Genomic DNA, 21797 nt, shown 5'->3' on the forward strand with positions numbered 1-21797 from the left:
TTCTTTTGCCATTTTCTTGGAAAAAGTTGGTTATATTGAATTGTGGGAGAAAGCAATTTGATACTTTGTAGCTCCTTACTCTACACTGCTAATCTGAACCCCTTGAACTAATGCACTGTCAATTCTAATGTTAATTTATTGTTAGGTAAATAAGGAGAAACATTCAACAAATTCTTCAATAAGAAGAAACCTAGTTCATGGGAAGGAAGCTATTTTGTGTTTAATGAAATTTAAGACCATAAAACACCTTAATTGCAAGTTTAGAATTAGCAATGTCAAAATGGTATTGACTATGCCTTGAAGATTTCACCCCCATATAGCAAAACTCTCATGAGATCACTTCCCTTAAGAGACCTTTCAGACATAAGTAGAAATCTCATAGATATAACTGTTCACACTCAGACCCAGAAAATAAACCCATACATGTGATATTAAAGGTAAGAACATAAGATTTCACATTCTGGTAAAATCACCAGAATCAAAAGGACTCATTTCAGAAAAACAGAAATCCAAAGGAAGAAATTTATTGTTGCGAAGATATTACAAAAAACATATATCAAAAATGCCTTACTCATTGATGAGCATATCTGCAAAAAAAATATCTGCCAGCACAGTAAACTCCTATTTGACCAAAAAGTGACAATATGTGTTTTAAATCTGCTTATAAAACATAAAATACATTAGAAAGATTTTATTTCTTTCCTAAATCCATAATTTTTCCAGGAACAGTTATCAATATTTTGTTTTCTTTTTAACTCCAAAGACTAGAAGAACATAAATCATTTCCAAATCACCAGAAGTAACTCACAAAATTAAATATATTGGTGGGTAAATCACACATAGTACTTCTTCATGTTAATGGTACGAAGCAGTACCTTCAAATTGCTATTTAGAACTGGGAAGAGGTCATTTTTTATTACAGTGTAGAAATTGAAGGGCTCAAAGTGTACACTGTCATTTTACACATCTGAAATCAGTAGGAAAATATTAATCAAATCTTTTACACTCTGTGTGCTTGAAATTAAGGAGTAGACACTTCAGACATTAAAATATGTATTGAATTATGTCTTTAAATGAATTAATTTTGACTCATAGAGTTTATATTTAGCTTCCTCAGCTGATCCATTTTTCAGTGCTATCTATAGAAATAAAATATGATAAAATATTTTTTATTAAACATGAAGGGCTTACTTAAAAATACATGACATTTCTTCTCAAAGAAATCTAAATCATGCTTTGTGGATGAATCAATTTGCAGTTACAGCAAAAAACATGTTTCACAAAAAGCTATAATTCAACAGTAGCACTTTCATTTTTAAAACTGCAATTCACCTTAATTTTATTCCTCTTATAATGCACTGTATGTGACTGTCTCCTTTGGTGTTAGATGCTTCAATGAAAGATTCTAGAAGGGCTAGAAAGGGTCATTGAAACAAATTCCTTACTCTTGCAAGCAGCATCATCATCTAATCCTTTAAGATACATCTTAAAAATAGTTAGGGTTTGGGTTTTTTCTCTTTCTTGTATTTTCCAGGTTAGTTTGTTTCTCATTTATTCATATTCTCTTTTTTTTTTTTTTTGGTCCAACACTGTCTTAGCATAAAATTGTTATTTCTTTTTACCTTTTTTTGTCTTCAGCAAACAAGAAAAATGCTTGTCACACTAAAGGCTTTCCATTTTTATGGTCATCTTCATGTGTACCTGCTAGAATTGAGTGGTTCAACCTGTACTCACCAGGTCCTCATACAGAGACAGTACACTTCTCCATCCTTGCAATGCATCATTTGACACACCCAGCACTGCATTTTCCTTTGCATGGCTGCAGATAGTGGTATTCTGTTATCAACCCAAAAATAATTCTGTCACTGTCTTCTTCTGCTGATGAGCCTTGGGGCTAAGAGTAGGACTTCTGTTGTTAAGTTTAGGAGTTTTTTCAGTGAAATCTCATAATTTCTTTTTCAGTGTAACATTCCTTTAAATCACCTGACCTCTTCTTCCGTTCCAGTTTACTCTGAATAAGTGATATCTTTCAATTTCATGTCATCAGCAAATTTCACTTATTCACATTTTTGCATTGGAATTGTTGAAGATATTTAGCCATTACTAATTTCATAAATAATTTTTCTCTCTTTCAATATGTATATATCTGTTACCTGCTGTCCTTTATTTTATCTGTTAATTGGAAAAAAATTCTTGAAGAGTAAGTTACCTTAATTTCCTACTCTATTGCTCAAAAACAGATGGACAGATATTTTGGATACATGCATGTCATGTGTCATGTTTACCAATGGCTTTGTTTCTTGCCTGAGATCAATTAAAAAAAATACATTATGTTTTAAAGGAGAATTTATATAGTCAAAGCCGGACACCTAGAGCACAGAATTTATAATCCATAACACTGCTTTAAAAGCCTGACATTCTTGCCAAGTGCTATCACAGACTCACAGAATGGTTGAGTTTGGAAGGGACCTCTGGAGCTCCTCTGGTGCAAGTGCCCTGCAAAACAAATTTCCCAGGACTGTGTCTGACCACACCTATGGGAAGAAAAAATAAAATTCTCATGTTTAGATTAAATTTCACATGCTTTAATTTATGCCAATGGTCTGTGGTGTGTCAGTGAGGTCTACTGAGAAGAGTCTGGCTTTGTCATCTTCATTTCTTATTGTACTGGGGAGCCCAGAGGTGGGCACAATGCTCCAGATGTGGCCTCACAAGTGCTGGGTAGAGTGGTGTGCTGGCTTTGGCTGGGGCAGAGTCAATTTTCTTTTCAGTAGCTACTATGGGGCTGTGTTGTGAATTTGTGCTGGAAACAGTGTTGATGACACCAATGAGCAGGATGGGGATGCACAAGGAACTGGGAGGGGACACACCTGGGACAGGCGACCCCAGATGGCCAAAGGGATGTTCTAGGCCATGGTATCAGCTTCAACAATGAATTAAGGGGAAGGCTGGCCAGGGTTTGTTCAGGGCATCTGCTGGTGTTTTCTTTTGCATTGCTTTTATTTCTTGGAATTTATTTTTCTGTTGTTTTCATCATCATCATCATCATCATCAGTAGTAGTAGTAGTAGTAGTAGTAGTAGTAGAAGTAGTAGTTGTGGTGGTGGTATTATTATTAGTATTATTATTATCATCACTGTATTGTATTTCAATTGATAAACTGTTCTCATCTCAACCAATGAGTTTTCTCACTTTTACCCTCCTTCACTTCCCCCCATCCTTCTGGGTTTTGGAGGGAAGTGAGCAACTGTGTGGTGCTCAGTTGCTGGATGCAATTAAACTGGGACAAGGAAAAGATCTGGCTCCTGCTCAACTTACTTTTCATCAGGGTTCTTCATAATTTGTCTTTAGTAGTTGCTGCTTACTACAGAAATACCCACTACATTATAATTAATAGTGGAATTTCTCTAGGAGAATAATTTTGAAGACTTGTACAATCTTCTGCAAGGTAAAACAGTAAGCAGTTCAAGTAATTACAACATCACAATATTGGAAAGAGAGTGAAAGTTTGGCACTTGTGCAGACTGGTTGAGATTTTTTTTCTCTTTTCTTTCAGTCCTTTTTAGTGTTAACTTGAAGCAAATGACTCTATGATCATGGAATCATAGAATCATTTAGATTGGAAAAGGCCTCCAGATTGTCCAGATCAGCCTTTAACTGCTCACTACCTTGTCAACTAGACCATAACATTAATATCACATAGTGGTTTCTTGAACACCTCCAGGGATGGTGACTCTCTAAGAAGTCATTTCCAATGTTTAACAACCATTTCCATAAAGAAATTACTTCTAACATCCAACCTGAACCTGCCCAGGTGCAGCTTGAGGCTATGTCCTCTTGCCCTATCACTAGTTATCTGGGAGAAGTGGACACCCCCCACTTATCTACAACCTCCTTTCAGTTTGTTTTACAAAGTGATAAGGTCTCCCCTGAGCCTCCTTTTCTTCAGGCCAAACAACCCCAACTCCCTCCAGCACTTCTGATAGGAATTGCCTCCTAGACTTTTCACCAGCCTCATTGCCTTCATTGCCCTTCCCTGGAGACTCTCCAGCACCTCAGTTTTTCTTCAGCTGCGGTGCTTAGACCTGGACACAGCACTCAAGATGTCTCACAAGTGCTGAGTGCAGGGAGACAATGACTGCCCTGGTCATGCTGGCCACACTGTTGCTGACATAGGCCAGGATGCCATTGGCCATCTTGGTCACCTAAGCACACACTGGCTCATGTTCAGTCATCTCTTGCCCAGCACCCCCTTGTCCTTTACCACTGGGGTTTGTTCCTTGAATCCTCATTGTTGTCTTGTTCCTTCTGGTGCCATCTTCTTCCCAGCCTACTTCTTCCAGAGACATCACATGGAAGCCCCTGTGCAGCAGACCTGAGCTCAACAGCAGTGCCAGGCATGAGCATATTTCCTTGTCAAACTCAGAAGTGCAAACGTTTTCTGCTTTGCTTAGTAGACTGGAAACAAATACCATTAGGTCCTTGCAGTGTCACTTCTGGGTCTGACCTTTCGGGCCTGGCCAGCCTGCAGTTTGCAGATCAAGGGAGCGTCCCTGACATAACAGTTTGGCTGCACGGAACGTGTTGCCAACAGGCTTCATAGTGTGTTGCTGCCAGCACTTAGCATTCCCCATTGGAGCAGTTCACACCATTTCACTCTGGATTCTGAGCTACCTTGCTACTCCAAGATGGACCAGCCACTGTCCCTGGGGAATCAGTAATCTTCTAATTATATGGTTGTCAGACTCTTAACAATTTGTTTCAGATCTGTGGGATTGGAGAATGACCCGTTATTTCTCTAAGAACATTTTAAACCCTCATTCTATAAATACACAAAATAATTTCATCAAATACCGTATGGCATATAAGAGTCTAGCACAGGTTAGTTTTACACTTTTTTCTTTAAGTCCTTCTGTTCATTCCATTTAAGATGAGAGGTTTCAGCCTGTACTATGAGATAATGCAATTTCTCAATATGAGCATGATTAAACAAGTGCATTACTGCATATAGCAACCTACCGCCTTTAGCTGGCATGTTATACTATAATGCACATTACAGTATAACCCACATTACAGTATATATGCCCAAACTCTAAGATAAAAATCTTTGGTTTCAGCCTCAGTGAATGTGCTTCAAGTTTGGAATAAGGCTAATTTGAAGCAAACACTTACTCATCAACTACCACTGAAGCAGGCAATAGCTTGTCTTCACACTTCATCATAAGACTGATTGCCCAATACAAATTACCTGAGCCACCATAACAGACATGGCCAATGTCATCAATGAACAGGACCGATGCAGCAAGATGCAGCCAGAAGACCTTTTTGACAGAAAGGGAACATCTTCATTGCAGAACATCCCTTTTCCCAGGCTCGATAAGGACCCACCTTGTTGTGTGTATCCATGCTCTCAATACACACACCAAAGTCAATGCACATTCTCCTACAGCAGTGGTGGAGGAGTAACACAGCTCAGTGCTCTTCCACGGCCTGTCCCTCATGGGGATGGTCCATTTCTTCCCATAAGAATTGTAAGAGTGAAACCTCTGTTTCCTGCTCTGCACCTTTATAAATGGCTTTATTCTCCCATGCTAGCATAGAGTTGCCATTTTCTCCTCTTGATCTTTTCCACATTATATCCTAGCACAAACAGGGCAAGTGTATTTATTTGGGCCACCTTCTGAGCATAAAACACATGTTCTGATAATGCCAAAATAATGAGATAATTTATGAGGGCTGCACTGTTTCCTTTGAAGCCAAAACATCTCCAAAGCAGTTATTCCTTCTTGGGTTTGACAATGGGAGCACATTAATAAACAAAAATGAAGAGTAAAGCAGTGCAATAACGATTTGGAAACTTCAGCTAATAATTTATAGGTGATGCCTCCATGTCCTTGGACGCGATCATAAAATGAAATATTTTCATATATTATCCATAGCTGGAAAAAGTACAAGAAATTGCCAACTGAAACTGAACTGAAAGCTTTTGAAGCAACAAAACGCGACACCTCTTGCAATGAGTTTTTGACTGGAACATAACCTTCCATTCCTGGCTGCCCTGGCACTTATATTACCATTCACTCTTGCTGAGAAATACATACTGTAGGGGATCTATTTATTATTGTCAATACTATTACAAAAGAGTCCAGCAAAATAACACTGCAAGACTGTGACAGGTCTATCATATTTGAATTATTCTTTCACTATAGGCTGTTTTTAAGTAAAAATTACTTGGATTTATGAAGATGTTTTTGAGATGTTTTTCCTGAAATTACTATTACTGAGCAACACACCTTCCATGGATTCTTTCCAATAAGGCTTAGAATCCTGTGGTTTCTAGGATTCTGCATTTTTAACTAACAATGCTAATTTTAAAAGGTAAATCTCGGAAAATATTGACAAAAATGAGAGAGTGTAATTTCTACTAAACAGAAAAGAAAAAAAGAACATGTTTTGTTTGGGGGAGGGAATGTTACCACAAATATACTTTATTTCATGTTTTGCATTTTGCTCTTTCCACAGTGAAATCAGATGAGTTGCAAACAATCAAGAAAGAATTAACTCAAATCAAAACAAAAATTGACTCCTTGTTAGGGAGACTGGAAAAGATTGAAAAGCAGCAAAAAGCTGAAGCAGGTAGGTAAAAGCCATTTTTAGTGGAATTAATTAAATTAGACCCTTGTTACTAGTCAAGCAAGACAGACCAAAGAGAATGGAAGTTTTCTGAAATTTTGGTACTTAATGGAGGCCTGAAGCAAGGTAAATCAACTCTCAGGTAAAACTACTGGCAGAATAGATTAATATTCTTCACAGAACATGCATCATCATTTAAGAATCGTCTTTAATGGTGTAGTAGGAAAAAATAATCTTTCTAGTTGCTCTGGAAACAAAACATGACTAAAAAACTGACTGAACAGAATTAAGTTAGACATTTTTGACCATGGGAATGCTTGTGCTAGGCACATTAAGTATGAATAGCTGGTGTATATCAAGAATTATTGCCTGGGCAATAAGCAGGAGGTAATAGTCACAAGCTGAAGCAAGAAAAAAAATCTGTTTGATATAAGGAAAAGAGATGCACCTAAGCATCATGCACCTAAGTATAGTGAGTTGACCAGAGAGACCATACTGGCTCCATCCTTGGAAACATTCAAAACTCATTGGGCTCATGGACCTATGGACCTGTGCTAAAATTTGAGTTTGTCTCTGATTTGAAGAGGAATTGGACTTGGAGAGCCCAGAGATACTTTCCAGCCTCAGTTATTGAGTGAAGTTTGGGCCTCTTCGTAAAACTGGTTACAGCTCCAGTTTAGCTTTTTTCTGGCTTAAAAAGATTTGGTTTTAGTCAAACCTTGGGAATGAAAAAATCCAATACAACTTCATAATTTAATGAAGTCAGTGCATAATTCATTTTGTTAGATGAATTATCCCACCAGGCAGCACTTTAAAGTCATTCTGAGAGATAAGGTTGCATTTTCACCACAGCATATATAAAAAACAAACCCAGTTCTTATGCCTATCTATGGTATTTTCTTTGCTATTTCCTTATAGATCACATATATATTTTTACAGGAGCTTTATATTAGTGAGTTGATTTTGTGAGAGTCAGCATGGATTCCTTATCTCATGAAAAACTCAATTATTTTCTTTCATCCCTCCATTTTGTGATAAAACCTTTTTCTGAATTTTGTGTGAAATGTGTGAAAGAAATTCTGCCTCAGAACCCACAATTGCCTGGCTGTCTGGACAGTAGTCAGTTACATGAAGCCAAAAGCCCATCAGGACACATAAAGAAAATTCCATCAAGACTGTCTAAAACATTACTGGGAATTAGAGGTTGAGGGTTATAAACCTGACACAGTCAAAAAGGAATTTAGATATGGATGTCTCCTGTTCCCAAGTACTTTTTAAAAAAATATTGTTTGAAAAACAACCTACCTTTTCTTTACAATCATTTTCTAAGTTGACAGACAAGAACCAGTCCCCCAGATGTTACAGTTTATCTCACAAAGTTGAGGGCTTTTTTCAAGTCTAAGGTAAACCATTAGTAGAGATTGTGATTATCTCTTTCAGATCTGTGCAAATATGTATTCATTAGGTTCTATTTTGTACTTTATGCAAGTTAGATAAAAGTTGGTATAATTGGTGAAGACATAATTGCAAGGCACTCCATGGAATCACTTGTGCACTGAAATATTCTTGATTATGCTACCTTGGGGAGTTTTTATAAAAAATCCATTACTATGCAAAACAATCTGCAGATCATTGTACTTTGATATTCAATTTTCACTTTTGCTAAAGAACTATGGTGGTCTCATTTAAATAGAAATCAGGTCAAAAGAAAAATGATTTGTATTGAATCACAGTCTTTTGGCTTCTTAAAACATGCAATGAATATCCTCAGATGTTAAAAAATGTTTTCAAAACATTGATGTTTTAAAACATCAGGTGCAGAACCCATCCCTCATATTCTTTGCCTCTCATTGGAGGGTGTGAGGAAAAAAACACCTCAAAGATACCAGTAAGAATGGAACCCCATTTAAGTTTCCTGAGCAGATGAAGAGGGTTATGCAGTCTGGATTATTAGTCTGAAGATCCAAAAAGATTTATGTAAGCTACATCAGTAGCTGAACTATTTTATTTAGAATGTCAGACGGGAGATGATGAGATGATTTTGTTCCTTCTCTATGGTTGGCAATGTTATTTATTATTTTCCTCTGCCAGAAGGTGTGGCCTCACTAAGACTGGGATCAGAGAGAGGATCTGTTTCTTATTTGCACAAAGCAAAAATCAAGCCGTCATCTTGCTCTTTTGGTTTTCTAAGTTTGATTTGCTCTCCTGAAGAATATTTAATTTTTAATCCTAAAAGTTGTTACATCTGGAGGAATGTGATGTTACAGGCTGGACAAGCTCAGTGCATATATCGGTTACTGCTCTACAGCTGCATGAAAACTCTCCTTGCAGTAAAAGCTGATGATCTGGCTTTTTCTATTATCAACCCCTAACCTTTCCAGTAGAGGTAATATAGAAAATAGTATTTCCTGTACATAGGAAAACTGTAGAAATAGCTCCTTTGTTTGCAAAAATCTGAACCAAGAAGCTGGGAATAAGCTGTTCTGACATGCAAAAAAAAGAAAAAAAATTTAGAGACTAATCTTCCTGTGATATTATAGGTTAGGCTTTAATTAGGCTCAAAGTTAGGTACTTGAGTTTAGCTTCTCAGAAGAGCCCAGAAGAGATGAGTACTGAGACAATATTTTAGCCTTCTCTGAAGAACCCAGTCTATGTTCTCATTAAGACAATTAAGTAAGTGACCTAACTTTTTAGCAGCTGCATCTTAGATGGTTTCCCATTTAAATGTATTGTCTATGAATTCAGCAACCTTGTTTTTAAAAGCCTTAACCAAAACTGATTCATTGTTCATTGCCAGAGCTGAGTGACCTCAGAAATGGCTTAAGACAGGAAGTGGTAGGGCCAGACATAGAAGGCATAGATTGATTATTCAATCCATATTTCCTTGTGCGTAAGGCAAGTAACACAATCGCTTTTAACTAACCTGGCATTGTATGGAGCACCTTACCAATAGAAGATAAGACTCCATGGGGTGAATCTTCTGCTAATATATATGACTACAGTACTCTTGGAGCAGCTGTCTAAGATGACTTTGTATTCTTTAAATCTAAGAACCTTTCTGAAGACATTAGGTGACTGAGGGAGGAAAGCTTAATTTTTCTGTTTCTCCAGTAAGAGAAGGTGAAAATGAGGGACTAAAGACAAATGAAGGCTAAAGAGATGAATGTAAATGGCAAAATAAATGTGCAAAGTCAAAAGGTAAAACAAATGTCTTGGTTTAAGACTATGGAACAGAAAAATGCCATCCGATTTGAATAGTATGTGTAGCTGGTAATAACTTATGATAAAAAAAATAATAGAGCTTCAAAAATATAGAGCTTCAAGGCAACACTTAATTCATTGGTTGTCCAACAACATAGGTAATGAACTACTAGTGTTACAGAGCAGTCAGTCTTACAAAGGAAGAAATATTTTGTTCTAGAAATTCTGTCATTGATCACCCTCAGACTGAAAAGACATTACTTTTCTAGCTGCATGCAACCAATTCTCTGGCCTGATTCACTCTGAGTACATAAAGTGTTTCATATAAGTTCCTGACATGCATAGAAATAAGACTCTGATCCCTCCAAACATTCTTCTAGCCAGTCTCTGTCATTCTTCCATCAATCTTTCTCTGGATTTCTGCTGTTTGGATGAAGTTCTTCAGCATATCCAGGAGTTTACCAATACCTAGTCACAACAACGCAGCTACCTTCATGAATTCAACCAGAATAGATTCTTCAGGCCTCCATGGAAATGGCCTTTCTTTTTACCACTTTGCAGAAAATATAGGAAGCCAATATTTGGTTGATTGGAGGGGGACATTCTCCAGTTATTTCAGCACATTATACCAGTGATGAGTAACAGATACTTTACTCCATAAAAATATGTTTACCTGTCTAAAAGTATTTATTGATTACCTGTATGACTGTTAAGACATATTCACTTTAAATTAACACAAATTCTTACTCATTTATTGGCAATTAACAGCCTTCTGCTTCTCAGAGCGTAGATATTTATGTACTTCTCATTGGCTGCTCATGAATAAACATCTGGTGACTGTGCCAATTGAATTCCAAGGCAAAGTCAAGTACAGAAAATCAAAAAGCTGGATCTCCTGGCAAATCAAGCCTTCATCCACTGCATGGCATAGATGGGGTAGATGATCATATTGATATTGTGATTTATTTATGCACTAATTTTTGAAAGAAAAGTTTTCAATCATATTTGCCTGGTAGATATTATCACAGAGAATTTTACAAATCTAGCACATCTGGAGATGGAAGCTTAGGTTTCTTCTGCAGAGCACTTTCCTTTGCCACCAATAGGAAAGGTTACTGAATCTCCATAGAGTATGTTTTCCTTACAGAAGCCCAAAAGAAACAAATGGAAGATAATGCTGATTTGATTCAAGAGGAATGCATATCAGAGAATGCAGATAACTCTACGGAAGAGCCAATTGAAGGAGGGCCAGATGCAGATGGGGATGGAGAAGATATGACTGATGGGATAGAGGAGGATTTTGATGAGGATGGCAGCAATGAGCTGGTAAGGAATAATCATGACCTGTCTGTCTATATGGTTCCTACAAGTAACCACAGAGAACCAACAGTCTGGATTAAGATAAGCTCAGAGCAGCACTGTGATGTTCTGTAACTAGTGCCCAGACCTATACTACTCATACACTATAATATCAATTAAGCATAGGAACCTCTAAGCATAGCAGAAATAAAAAAAAAAATATTTTACTACATTTGGTGATTTTAGAAAGGAAATAAAATGTAGTTTAAATTGGTTTACATTTATTATTTTACACATGTAAAAGTGTAGAGTGCTACTTTTTTTCCTTTTTTTCAACTGCTGCTTTTCAAAATTAAATAAGATTCTAAAATGGTGAAGTTTTTCATTATTAAGCACATGCTTTCCATGGTCCTGAGTCTCCATGGGTATACTCTGTGGGCTGTATTGGCAGATACAGGTTTTTTGATAAAAGGATTTTTCCTTAAGAAATGTTTGGGTTTTCTGCTTCACCTTTCATGAAATAAAAGCATTTCATTTAGCACCATTACGATGCTAAACTCCTAAGTTCTTCTAGAGCAACATTAAGAAATATTTGGAAAGTGAGATTTATACCTTTCTATGCATTCCTAATAAGAATGGAACAATCACAGTGGTTTAGCTTCTATAGTACTCTCCCTTCCATCCTGATTTTCTTATTCTGCTTTGAGCTGAAAGAACTTTTGTTGCTCATTGTCATTGCTTGCATTTCAAAAATATTTAACCATGTATGTACAGTAAAAAGCTTTTAGTGAAGCAGCAGAAGTCAGTTAGCAAGCAGAATCAATAGCAAGTCTGGAGTAATGGGGCATATGTATAACCAGCGGTTTGTGCTGCTTACTGCAAAAGCAATTTAAACCTACTTGTAATTTTTTCAGGTTTGTGTCCTGTTAGCCAGCCCAAGATTTGAATTTCTATATCCTGAGTAGCATTATTCCTGGAAGAAGCTACTAAAACCTGAATTCCCTCATTTTTCACATGCAATGGAGAACAGATGACATTATCCCTTTTTCTTAAAGAGACAGGTTCTCCTCTTCAGATATAAGGGATGTCTGTAAAAAACTACCACTCCGAATTTGTAGGGAGTTGAAATTTTGTAATTTATAAATACTTGTAAATATAAACTCCCACCATGTCCAATACCGGACCAACTGAAGTGATTTTAGCAATAGGGGTTTATTGCTAAAATAGACCAGAGTTTAACAAGAATGTTGGGTTTTGCACTAATTAGGGATCATACTCCCCGTTACAGACAACTAAGTGGGGATGTTAACATACAGTGCATTAGACTCTGATTGCTCAGTGCTGTCATTTTACCTTGTGGATTTGACATACTTAGCATATATCCACACTATATGACACAAAAAGTAGAAGAATTTTTTCATCTATCAAAGGCCTCAGCAGGAAAGGCTCTATAAAGCAAGCAGCACAGGAAGAACTCATTAGCAGTGAAAGTCTGGAACTGGTACAGACACATTTGCACACTGCTGCTCCCAAGTTAAAAGGCCTTTCCAAGATTCATGTTATGGAATCAGTTGAAGCACAGTGCGGTGCAGACACAGCTCCAAAGACAGCTCAGAGGTCTGACACACGCATCTAAGGCAGGGTGGGGAACCAACTCCAGTTTCTCTGCCTGTCATCACATCAGTGCATGAGTGCTGGGAGGAGGCAGCTCACTGCATGTGGAGAGTGGTGTCCTCTGCATTGCATCCTGGCATTAGTGGCATCCCCCCATCCCAACATGATGGTAGCAAGGAAAGGCCAAGGAAGAGGACTTCTGTGCATCCACTCAGTCAGGTGCAGCCTAGTGCAATGCCAGGGCAGTGGAGCCAGGCAGCTTCATGCCTTCCACCTTCCCAAAGGCTGGGACCCTCTAGGTGAGAAGCTGGCAGTACTGTAGACTTTAAAGCTTACAACTAAGATTGTCACTGATGTAAAATCCCTGTCCCTTTCATCCTCCCTTGCCATTTCCATCAAATTTTGGAAGAGGCTACTTCACCTTAGTTTTCCTGCCTGCTGCGATGTGATAGTAACACTTTCCTTCTTTTGCAAAGCCCAGGGAGATTAGTGAATGCAAAGTTGCAATGGATAGGATAAAGGATTGTTCAGCAAAGGATTGCTTCAAGGAAATCTCAGGTCATGCGTGTTTTCCACAGAAAGGCAATTATAAATTGCTTTTCTGTGGAAAACACCCATGACCTGAGATTTCTATAAATTATGTATATTTCCTCTACAGTTTTTACCCAAAGAGTCAGCAGTATCAGCCTGTAGTTATGATATGGAAATGGTAGTTTTTGATGCATATTGTTATTTCAACTGTTTTATACTGGCATATATTTATGTAGATATAGGCCAATTCCTTTAAGATTTAGTTCCTACTCCAATAATTGATAGCTCAGATAGGAAAGACAGTAACAATACTACCAAATATACAGTGAATACCCCCGTAGAAATACTTGGCAATTCAGTCTGCTTCTACCTATCCTGTGTCCTCTTATCTGAAACTGCCCTCTGTCTTTTGAAAAGTAAAGTAGATATATAAGACTGTTATAAAGCAACTCCTAAGAGATGTTGGTATTCTGTTTTATAAAAGCTAAATTGTTTAGGAAAGAAAGCTGACTAAGAGTAAATATGTAATTTTGGAATGCAGTTACAAATCTTTTGAGAAAAAAAAGAAAGGTTAAGAATTAAACACATTAAGTGTGCCAACAGTAAGAAAAAACTTTCCATGTAAGAAAAACGTTACTATTTTGTGTAAAATAGTAACATTGGACTTGGAATTTAAAAAAAAATTCTCCAAAAGGCTTTTGAACAAATGAACTTTATAATGTTTTCCAAATATAGAGCTAAAGGAATTTAAAACAATGATTAAGAAAATATTTTCTCTCACCATTAAGACCAGAGGAAATAGAAAAAATATTTAAATGGGCAAAGCTAATGCCCTGAAGTAATTTCAGCAGGAAAATTTAATTGGGAGTCCACTAGTATGAAAAATATTAATAGAGGGAAACAGGGAAATTACTTAAATTTAGATATTAACCTTTAGCGAGTTCTTCAGATTTATCTGTAAATCTTCTGCCTGGTCATTTTCCAAAACCTGCTGCATGTTTGCAGAACAGAATTCTGTTCTCCTAATGCTGTCAATAAAGGGAGGTATTCAAAAGGTCACACCCACTGCCAGAGTCTAGGTGCTGCCACAATGGAGCCTCTGAATCCATATATATTGGTCTCCATCTTTGCAGCAGAGGACTCAAAAATACATTTCTTTCTTTATTTCTAGTTCTAACTTAAAAGGAAGTGACTACACAGGATGTATGCTGGGGGTTTAGGTGGTAGGATCAGTTCTCTAAATTCACACTGTCTATTTGAAGTAACAGGTTACTGCACATTAACTGAGGGATGGCAGGTGTCCTCATGCCTGCTTTCAGCCTAGATCAACTGTAAAGAAAGACACAGTCTGAGTTAAGTCAGGCATGGATTTAAGAACCTTTCAGTTGTCTGCCCGGCTGCACACACAAAACAATACCACACTCAACAGCTGCACACCTTCTTCCTCCACCATATAGAAGAGGATGTTGTTCAACCTTGCATTGTAATTTTCAATGACTAAAGACATGCCCACAAACAGTCATTATGGCTCAGCTAAAGTGTGGGAAATTTTAACGCAGCACTAACTTGATTGCCCATCTGAACTCCAGTTCAAGACAGGATGCATTTAAGGCACCTGCTGCAGTCATCAAATTCCACCTCTTGAGAAATCTTTTTCGTACTATTTGCCCAAAAGTGTCTCTCAGTAAATGTCTCCAGAGTTTCAGACACTCTGGGTGGAAGGATCTCCTTAGAAAAAATCTGGAAGAATTTTGCTGCATTTCTATACTGAAGAGTTCTTTAAAAGGTGATCTCAGAAACATGATCCATCTATGTCTGAATATGTTAAAGAGTTGGCTTCAACTTGCTCAGGGAAGTGCACTATAAGCATTCATCCACATGCTCTCATACAGCCTCTCATTCCTGCCTATACAAGGGCCTGCATGCTTTGTCATTTTATATATATAGATATGAAATAGTCACTGGTGTATTATGTAGCTCCTGAGCTTACTTTACAATTCATGTCACTTAACTGACCATCAGAGGTAGTGAGAGGGATTGAAAACTTCAGATCTATTTCCTTTGCTCCTTTTAGGTAAAAAAACAGGTAGTTTGTTATCCTGGGTTTGACTGGACCCATAATTCAGACTTTCATTCCATTCCTAACATTGAACAGTTTCTAGTACCAGTGAACTTAAAATTCCTATGTTCCTTCCTAGTGCATTCCTTTTAATTTAAACTGTCCCTCAACAATGTTGCGACGAAGACAACACACCCATCCCATTTTATGGAAAATGGGCTCTCCTGAAGAAAGATCTTTATGTTTACTTAATTAAGTTCACACAAAAATCACAAACAGGTCACAAATTACCCAAACACAAATCTCCAGTGATATCAGGCAGGTCTTGTGTGTCTGCCATGGCTTTAAATTGTAAGTAGTGGGAAGGAAAACAAATAACCTTTTCTTACCCCTGTGGCTGTACAGGGGGGAACAGAAAAGTGACCTTTGCAACCCAGTCCAACCCGTTACAATATTTGAGCAGCAGCTTGTCCTCAGTCCCTCAATAACAAGTCCCTTCTTAATATAAATAGCATTAATATTGTGCAGCCTGGCTGAAAGATTGAAGGAAGAACATTTCTGAATTAGCATGCTTGGTGGTTCCCTAATTCTGCTGATTTAGCACATGGACAACCCAGTGCAGACCCAGAATATTTCATATATCTTCTCTAAACTTGTTTCAAAGGGTGTTGATCAGTCATTGAGGAAGCACTGATCAAGTCATTGCAGCCCCCTTGTAAATAAAAGAGGTAGCTACAAGTTACTTCACTGAAAGCCTGAAGTATTACAGATTTGGGAAAAAAAACCACAAAACAATTTTAGCCAATGGTTAATAAAATACCAACAAAATAATTAACTGTAATGAATTATAGACAAGCACTCATATATGTATTACATTGCCTGAGAATAATGGTTCCTATCAAACTGTCAGCCTTTCATAGTAAATAACTATAATAGTAATAGCATGGTAGTGGTCCAGTAGTTGAGCATTCAGTACAGCAAACTTTTTTCTAGTAGAGAATGTGATGCAAATACAGTAGATTTATGGTGTCATAACTCAGATCCAACACTGGTTAGTGCTTGGTTGGAATTTGAAGGATATATTCACAATCACAGCATTGTTTTTATGCTGGTGTAGCTGCGCTAAAAGTAATGAAGCCAGACAAGCATTATTAGATGGGAGTTCCACAATAATGAGTCAACTTTAATGAGATGTCTTAAGAGGCATTTTTATTAAATTATTTTAGAACCAAAGATACAGAGACTATAAAAGGCCCAGTTCTGGTTACAATGTAGATTTACAGCAGTCGTTTCAACAACAGTTATAGTTCCCTTTCTATTAAGTATATTTCAGTTGTATTTACCTCTGAAGGGTATTTTATTTCTTACTCTTGTCCTTTTCTCCACCTCCACACTACATGTTTTCAGTGTATCAAATTTGTTTCTAACATCTGATAAAGAATAATGTTTCAAATATTAATACCAGAAACTGCCACAGACATAAAACTTGGGATATTCCTCTTGTTGCACTGATTTTCATTATGCAAAAGTAACACCATTATGATATAATAATAGCTATATTTCTTGTAGAAATTGATGCCATTATCATTTAAATCAATGAAACCAACTAGTGCTGTGGCTAAAGCTCATCAAAAACATTTCCCTCTTGTCACAAATGGGTGATTTAGATTGCTTACAGGTACACTATTAAAGCTATTAGCAAAAGTAGTTTTAATATGATGTTGTAGAAGAGTAACTAGCCAAGGTTCAGTGGCAAGGTTCACTGTAGTACTGTATAGCACAGTTATTTGAACAATCATTCAAAACCACCAAAGCACAAATCATAGTTACCATACTAAAAGGTTTTGTATAATACCAGTCACTTCCCAAACATCTGCCATTGGTAAATGGTCTGTCTGCTTCAAGAAGTAACCTTGAGAGGCATCCCAGCTCAAGGGGAAACCACCACCCAGCAACCAGGCTGCTCAGCTGGGACAGCTCAAAGAAAGGCCCATTTAGGCTGTCAGATTTGTGGAATATAGTGGCTGTATTGTAGTCAAATTACATGCAATGGGAAAGGATTGTATGAGACTCCCTGCACCCACAACTTTCTTTGTTCCTTGATAAGTGAGACTTTGAAAAGCTACCTGCTGTTCATGTGTTAATTGCATGATGGGTGTTCCAACATCACCCAGCCAATGCTCCCTGGGCCACTCCCTGCCTTTGTGGGTCTTCAGAGAACAGATTGCATCTAGAGGAGTTCTTGGCTGTCTGGGCTATGGCTCAGGCCTTTACCTCTTTCAGAGTCTGAACCAAATTACCACTAGTTTGGTAAAAGGATTGATTGTATGCATCACACCCCTCCTATAAGTAGCTAAAGTGAAATTAATAGCAAGTCTGTGTGAAACTTTGAAACTTTCTCTGCTTTAATTATTTTGTATTGAATTCAACAATGAAAATACTCAGCAGAAAGTAAAATAAAATCTAAAGAAAAAGAACTAAAATTTGTCTGATTAATTTCATCTAGTTTAAACCCAGTTTCAAGTAGCAAGATTAATCAAATATGTGACTGTGTGATAGTACTGATAGTACTTAATTTATCATCGTAATTAAACAAGATTTTTCATTGTCCATTTACATGCCTGCTTTTTCAGCCCATAGCATCAGGACAGACAAGACTGACTCTTCTATTATCAGCCAAATTAAGCTGATCAGGCTTGTTGAAAAGTTCAGTAGCCATTCTAACAACTTGCAGCTTTCTGAATGCACTTGTACAGGACTACTTAGAAAATAAAGGACAAACCTTATAATTAATAGCAATGGCTGAAGCCGAGTAGTGCCAGAAATCTTATTCAGCTTACTTTAAAAATCACTAAGACCATGCAAAATTTTGTCTTTTCTATTGAGCTTACCATTCATTGAAATCTTGTATTCAGTGTCGGGGAAACATGATGCTCTTCATCCCTAAGACAAATGAATAGGTAAAAGATTGTGTTCACTTGATAAATATCAGAGATGTTTGTACTTGAGCAACTTAAGAAAGTCATTAGGGGCACCGTACCCGACAGATACTAATTCCTTGTACCTTCCAAAGCTGCAGTAAATCTAATAACCTGTGACTGAAAAAATGGAGAAAGTAATAAAAGCATGCAATGAAATCAAAAATTGTAAGAAACTTCCTGACATGCCCTTTTGTTATATTTAATATATGCAGTAGCACAGTAGAGGTGTTTGCTGTTCACTCAGTGTTACATGAGTCATTGGAAGGACCTTGCCATTGCCCCTCCTCCCCATTTTTCCTGGCAGTCAATTTATCAGAGGAAGATTTCCTAAGTGGTGTTCAGTGTTTTAACTGGTTTATGACTGACTACATAATGTTTTTCTCATTATTATTTAAATCCTATCCAGTACATATCACATGGGAACCTGCAGAAAATGCAGGCAATGTTATAATGCATTTTGTGTCTCTTTCTACTAGATTTTCCTGTCTGTAATTGCATTTTGGTAAAACAAATAAGTAAACTAATTTTATTGAATTCAGATCTATTCCTCTGAATCAGCTCTAAATCATTTAGTTCTCAGTTAAAAAATCCTCAAAACTTAAAATCATGAAACTTTTAAAACATTGTAATGCAAATAATATACTTAATTTACAGACATTAGAATCTTATGGATTTGATGAAAAGGAGCTTAAAAAATAATGTTTTTTCTCTCATTTTTAAGAAAAGTATGTGGGATCAGGAATTTTGGTTCCTGTTCTCAGCTTTGACACTGACCCCATGTGGGAGGCAATGTGTCTCAGAAGATTGAATGTGCAGGTAGAATTAGCACCTCTTTCTGAGGTCAGACCAATAGGTGCCTTTCTTTGACACGTAAGAAAGGAGCATTTCCAACCATTTAAACTTATAAAAATTAAATGCTTTCCAGTAAAGAAAGATATCTGTGGAACAGGCAATATATTCTTCAATGAATTTTTTACTTTTTTCATTGCACTGTGCCATCTGTCTTGGTCTGCCTGAAGTCTCAATCATTTAATAAAATAGTCATGGTGCTTGATAATTTTGAGACAGCAAATATTTAATTTTAATGGCTCAGGTTCCATCAAAAACACCTGTTTTGCCTCCAACTTCAAAACAAAACAAAACCACACACCAATCAGTGAATTTAATCAGAGGTAAACAAGGCTGTCAGATCAGGCCAAAAATTCTCTTAGACATGTAAACAAAATACTTGCCTAAATGAGATGAACTCTTCTCTAATATAATGTAATTGACTTTAATATTCAGTATTAGTAGCCTCATTATTTTTATTTAGTCTAAGTAGATCCAAATTAGCTCCACAGATTCTGCTGGCCCAAAATTTATGAGCATAGAGTCAACCTCTGAGTGAAGTGCAGAAACAAGGACAGACAAACACCTACCTCTTAGAAGCAAACCTGGATTCCTTTACAGGTGAGGACGATGATGACTTCTAAAAAATATCACAGGCTTTTTGCTGTACCTTATGGCTGAAAATGAAACATCAGAAATTAATTGAAGTAACACAACACTCTAAATAAGAAGACTGATTTTAGTTTCCACCCATGAATATTTTTGCCAGTCTAATTTCAACAAATTCTGGTGGAGCAGCCCTTCTTTTACTTACCTGTACTTGGGCTGATTCCAGTAAAATCTGGGTGACTTGCTGAAGGTGCTGCACAGGGTTTTGCTCACCTGTCACTTACAACCAACCGTCCCCATCTGTGCATAGGGGAAATAAGTATCAGAACAGTGACCTAGTATAGAAACCAAAGCAGCAGTATGAGGTCTGTTGGGAAAGTGGTGGATGAGAAGGCGGACACTGATGTTTTCTGGGCATTCACTGGGACAGATCCTCTGGAAAAATTCGAGACAGCCATTGGGTCTGTGCTATGGATTTGAGTCTATCAGCTTAATCATCAAATTCTAAGATTTAACTGAAATTGAGCAATTGTCATGCATCACACATTTTTCCTGGTGTGTCAGTCTTTGAAAATAAATAGCTTTAGTTCCCCTTAAAACCACTCATTTCACAGGCTTTATCGGTAACCTTGAGCATCAAAAATGCTGAATGGAAAACCCTCAAAGGAAACATTTTTCTGTTGAAATCCATCACTCAAGTAAAGAGGTGCAGACATTGAAAAGCCAAAATATTGTTATTTTTCCATACTAACAGGCAAAATTGTAATTTTTTTTTCATTACAAATTGCAGAGCCACTACGCTAGTGACTCAATTATTCCAAAAGGTCTCCATTTTTTTTAGGAAATATAAATGTGTATGAAGTAGATTTTCTGCATGATTAATATCAAAACATGAAAGGCAGATTGAATTTATCCATACATAGGCATTTACACACCTCAGAAAAGGGAAGTTATTTAGAAGGTGATAGAACTGTAATTGCCATTTCAACAAAAAAAAAGGCAATCAGTGAGAATAAGACAAGCTCAGTCTGCCAAAATGAAGATTTGGAAGTTAATCAAATACCAACTTATCCAGCTTGTCATGCTGCTATGTGTGTCTGAAGTTTCCAAATTGTTGCTGCTATTGATATCTAAAATTACACTACAGTTCTATAGTCTTTCAAAAGAAGCAAAGTGTTTTCCAGACCAAATAAATAAAGAATGAAAAGGCTAAATTCTTCTCTGCTTCCTCTTTGCAGGGTTATAATAATCCTTTCTCAGCTATTATGAGATTCTGCGCCATTTGCAGACCACAATTTGACCCCAAGTCCAACATCTTGCTTTCTTTTTTTTTAATTAATATCTCTTGAAATCCTCATAAAACCAAAATTTTATGCACTACTGGGCACTGTGCATTCAAATAGGCATTAGGCAGGAAAATAAAAATAAAAAACCTGCTTTAAATAGGACCATCTTTTATTGCCATTTCCACCGGCATCACGCTGCCACAGCAAGACCTTCACAGATGACAGTTTTAAGCATATAACTCTACATCCTGTATATTCAATTGACTGTCTTAATTCATTATTCTGTCACCATTTAAATATTCATTTTGCATTGTTTGTCTCATTCCACTCCTGCTTCCTATGGTTTACTCTGGGCTTTCCCAGTATCTCTGTCTCATGCTATATGCTTCCAACATCTTCTTCCAGCACTCTCTCCTTCCCATTTCTTTTCAATTTTTTTATGCCACTCCACCTGGTTGTTCAGTTGAGTAAAACTTCTGCCTCCAAGTACCCGAAAAATCTCCAGTTGATTAGCCAGAATACTCCTCATCTCAACACATTGAAATTTATTCCTGTCATTGCCAACCATTATTTTGCCTGGAATGGATGCCCTTTGGTTTTTGATACTTGTCTAAACTCTAATTTGGAAATAGTGAGAAAGTTTATTAGGTGCTTTCTGCATAATTACTTTAAGGCAATTCTTCTTGTAAGCTCCTACTTAAATTTATTTTAAAAACACACTTCTTAAAATGTAGACATGTTCAATGGCCTCAGAGTA

At 37.0% G+C, this 21797-nt stretch overlaps 1 protein-coding gene across 7 annotated transcripts in view; it reads left to right on the plus strand.

Annotated features, from left to right (window-relative positions):
- RALYL (RALY RNA binding protein like) overlaps positions 1–21797 on the plus strand; it is a 374493-nt gene that overhangs the window by 343753 nt on the left and 8943 nt on the right. For 5 of the 7 annotated variants that reach the window (XM_054638208.2, XM_054638200.2, XM_054638225.2 and 2 more), the window contains 2 exons: positions 6522–6635; positions 10981–11159. In XM_054638208.2, coding sequence (XP_054494183.2) covers positions 6522–6635; positions 10981–11159 — 293 coding nt within the window. The remainder of the gene's footprint in view (positions 1–6521; positions 6636–10980; positions 11160–21797) is intronic. The other 2 variants (XM_077186852.1, XM_054638241.2) reach the window with 1 other exon arrangement.

This window comes from Agelaius phoeniceus, chromosome 1, assembly GCF_051311805.1.
Source record: "Agelaius phoeniceus isolate bAgePho1 chromosome 1, bAgePho1.hap1, whole genome shotgun sequence".
Taxonomy (NCBI): Eukaryota; Metazoa; Chordata; class Aves; order Passeriformes; family Icteridae; genus Agelaius; species Agelaius phoeniceus.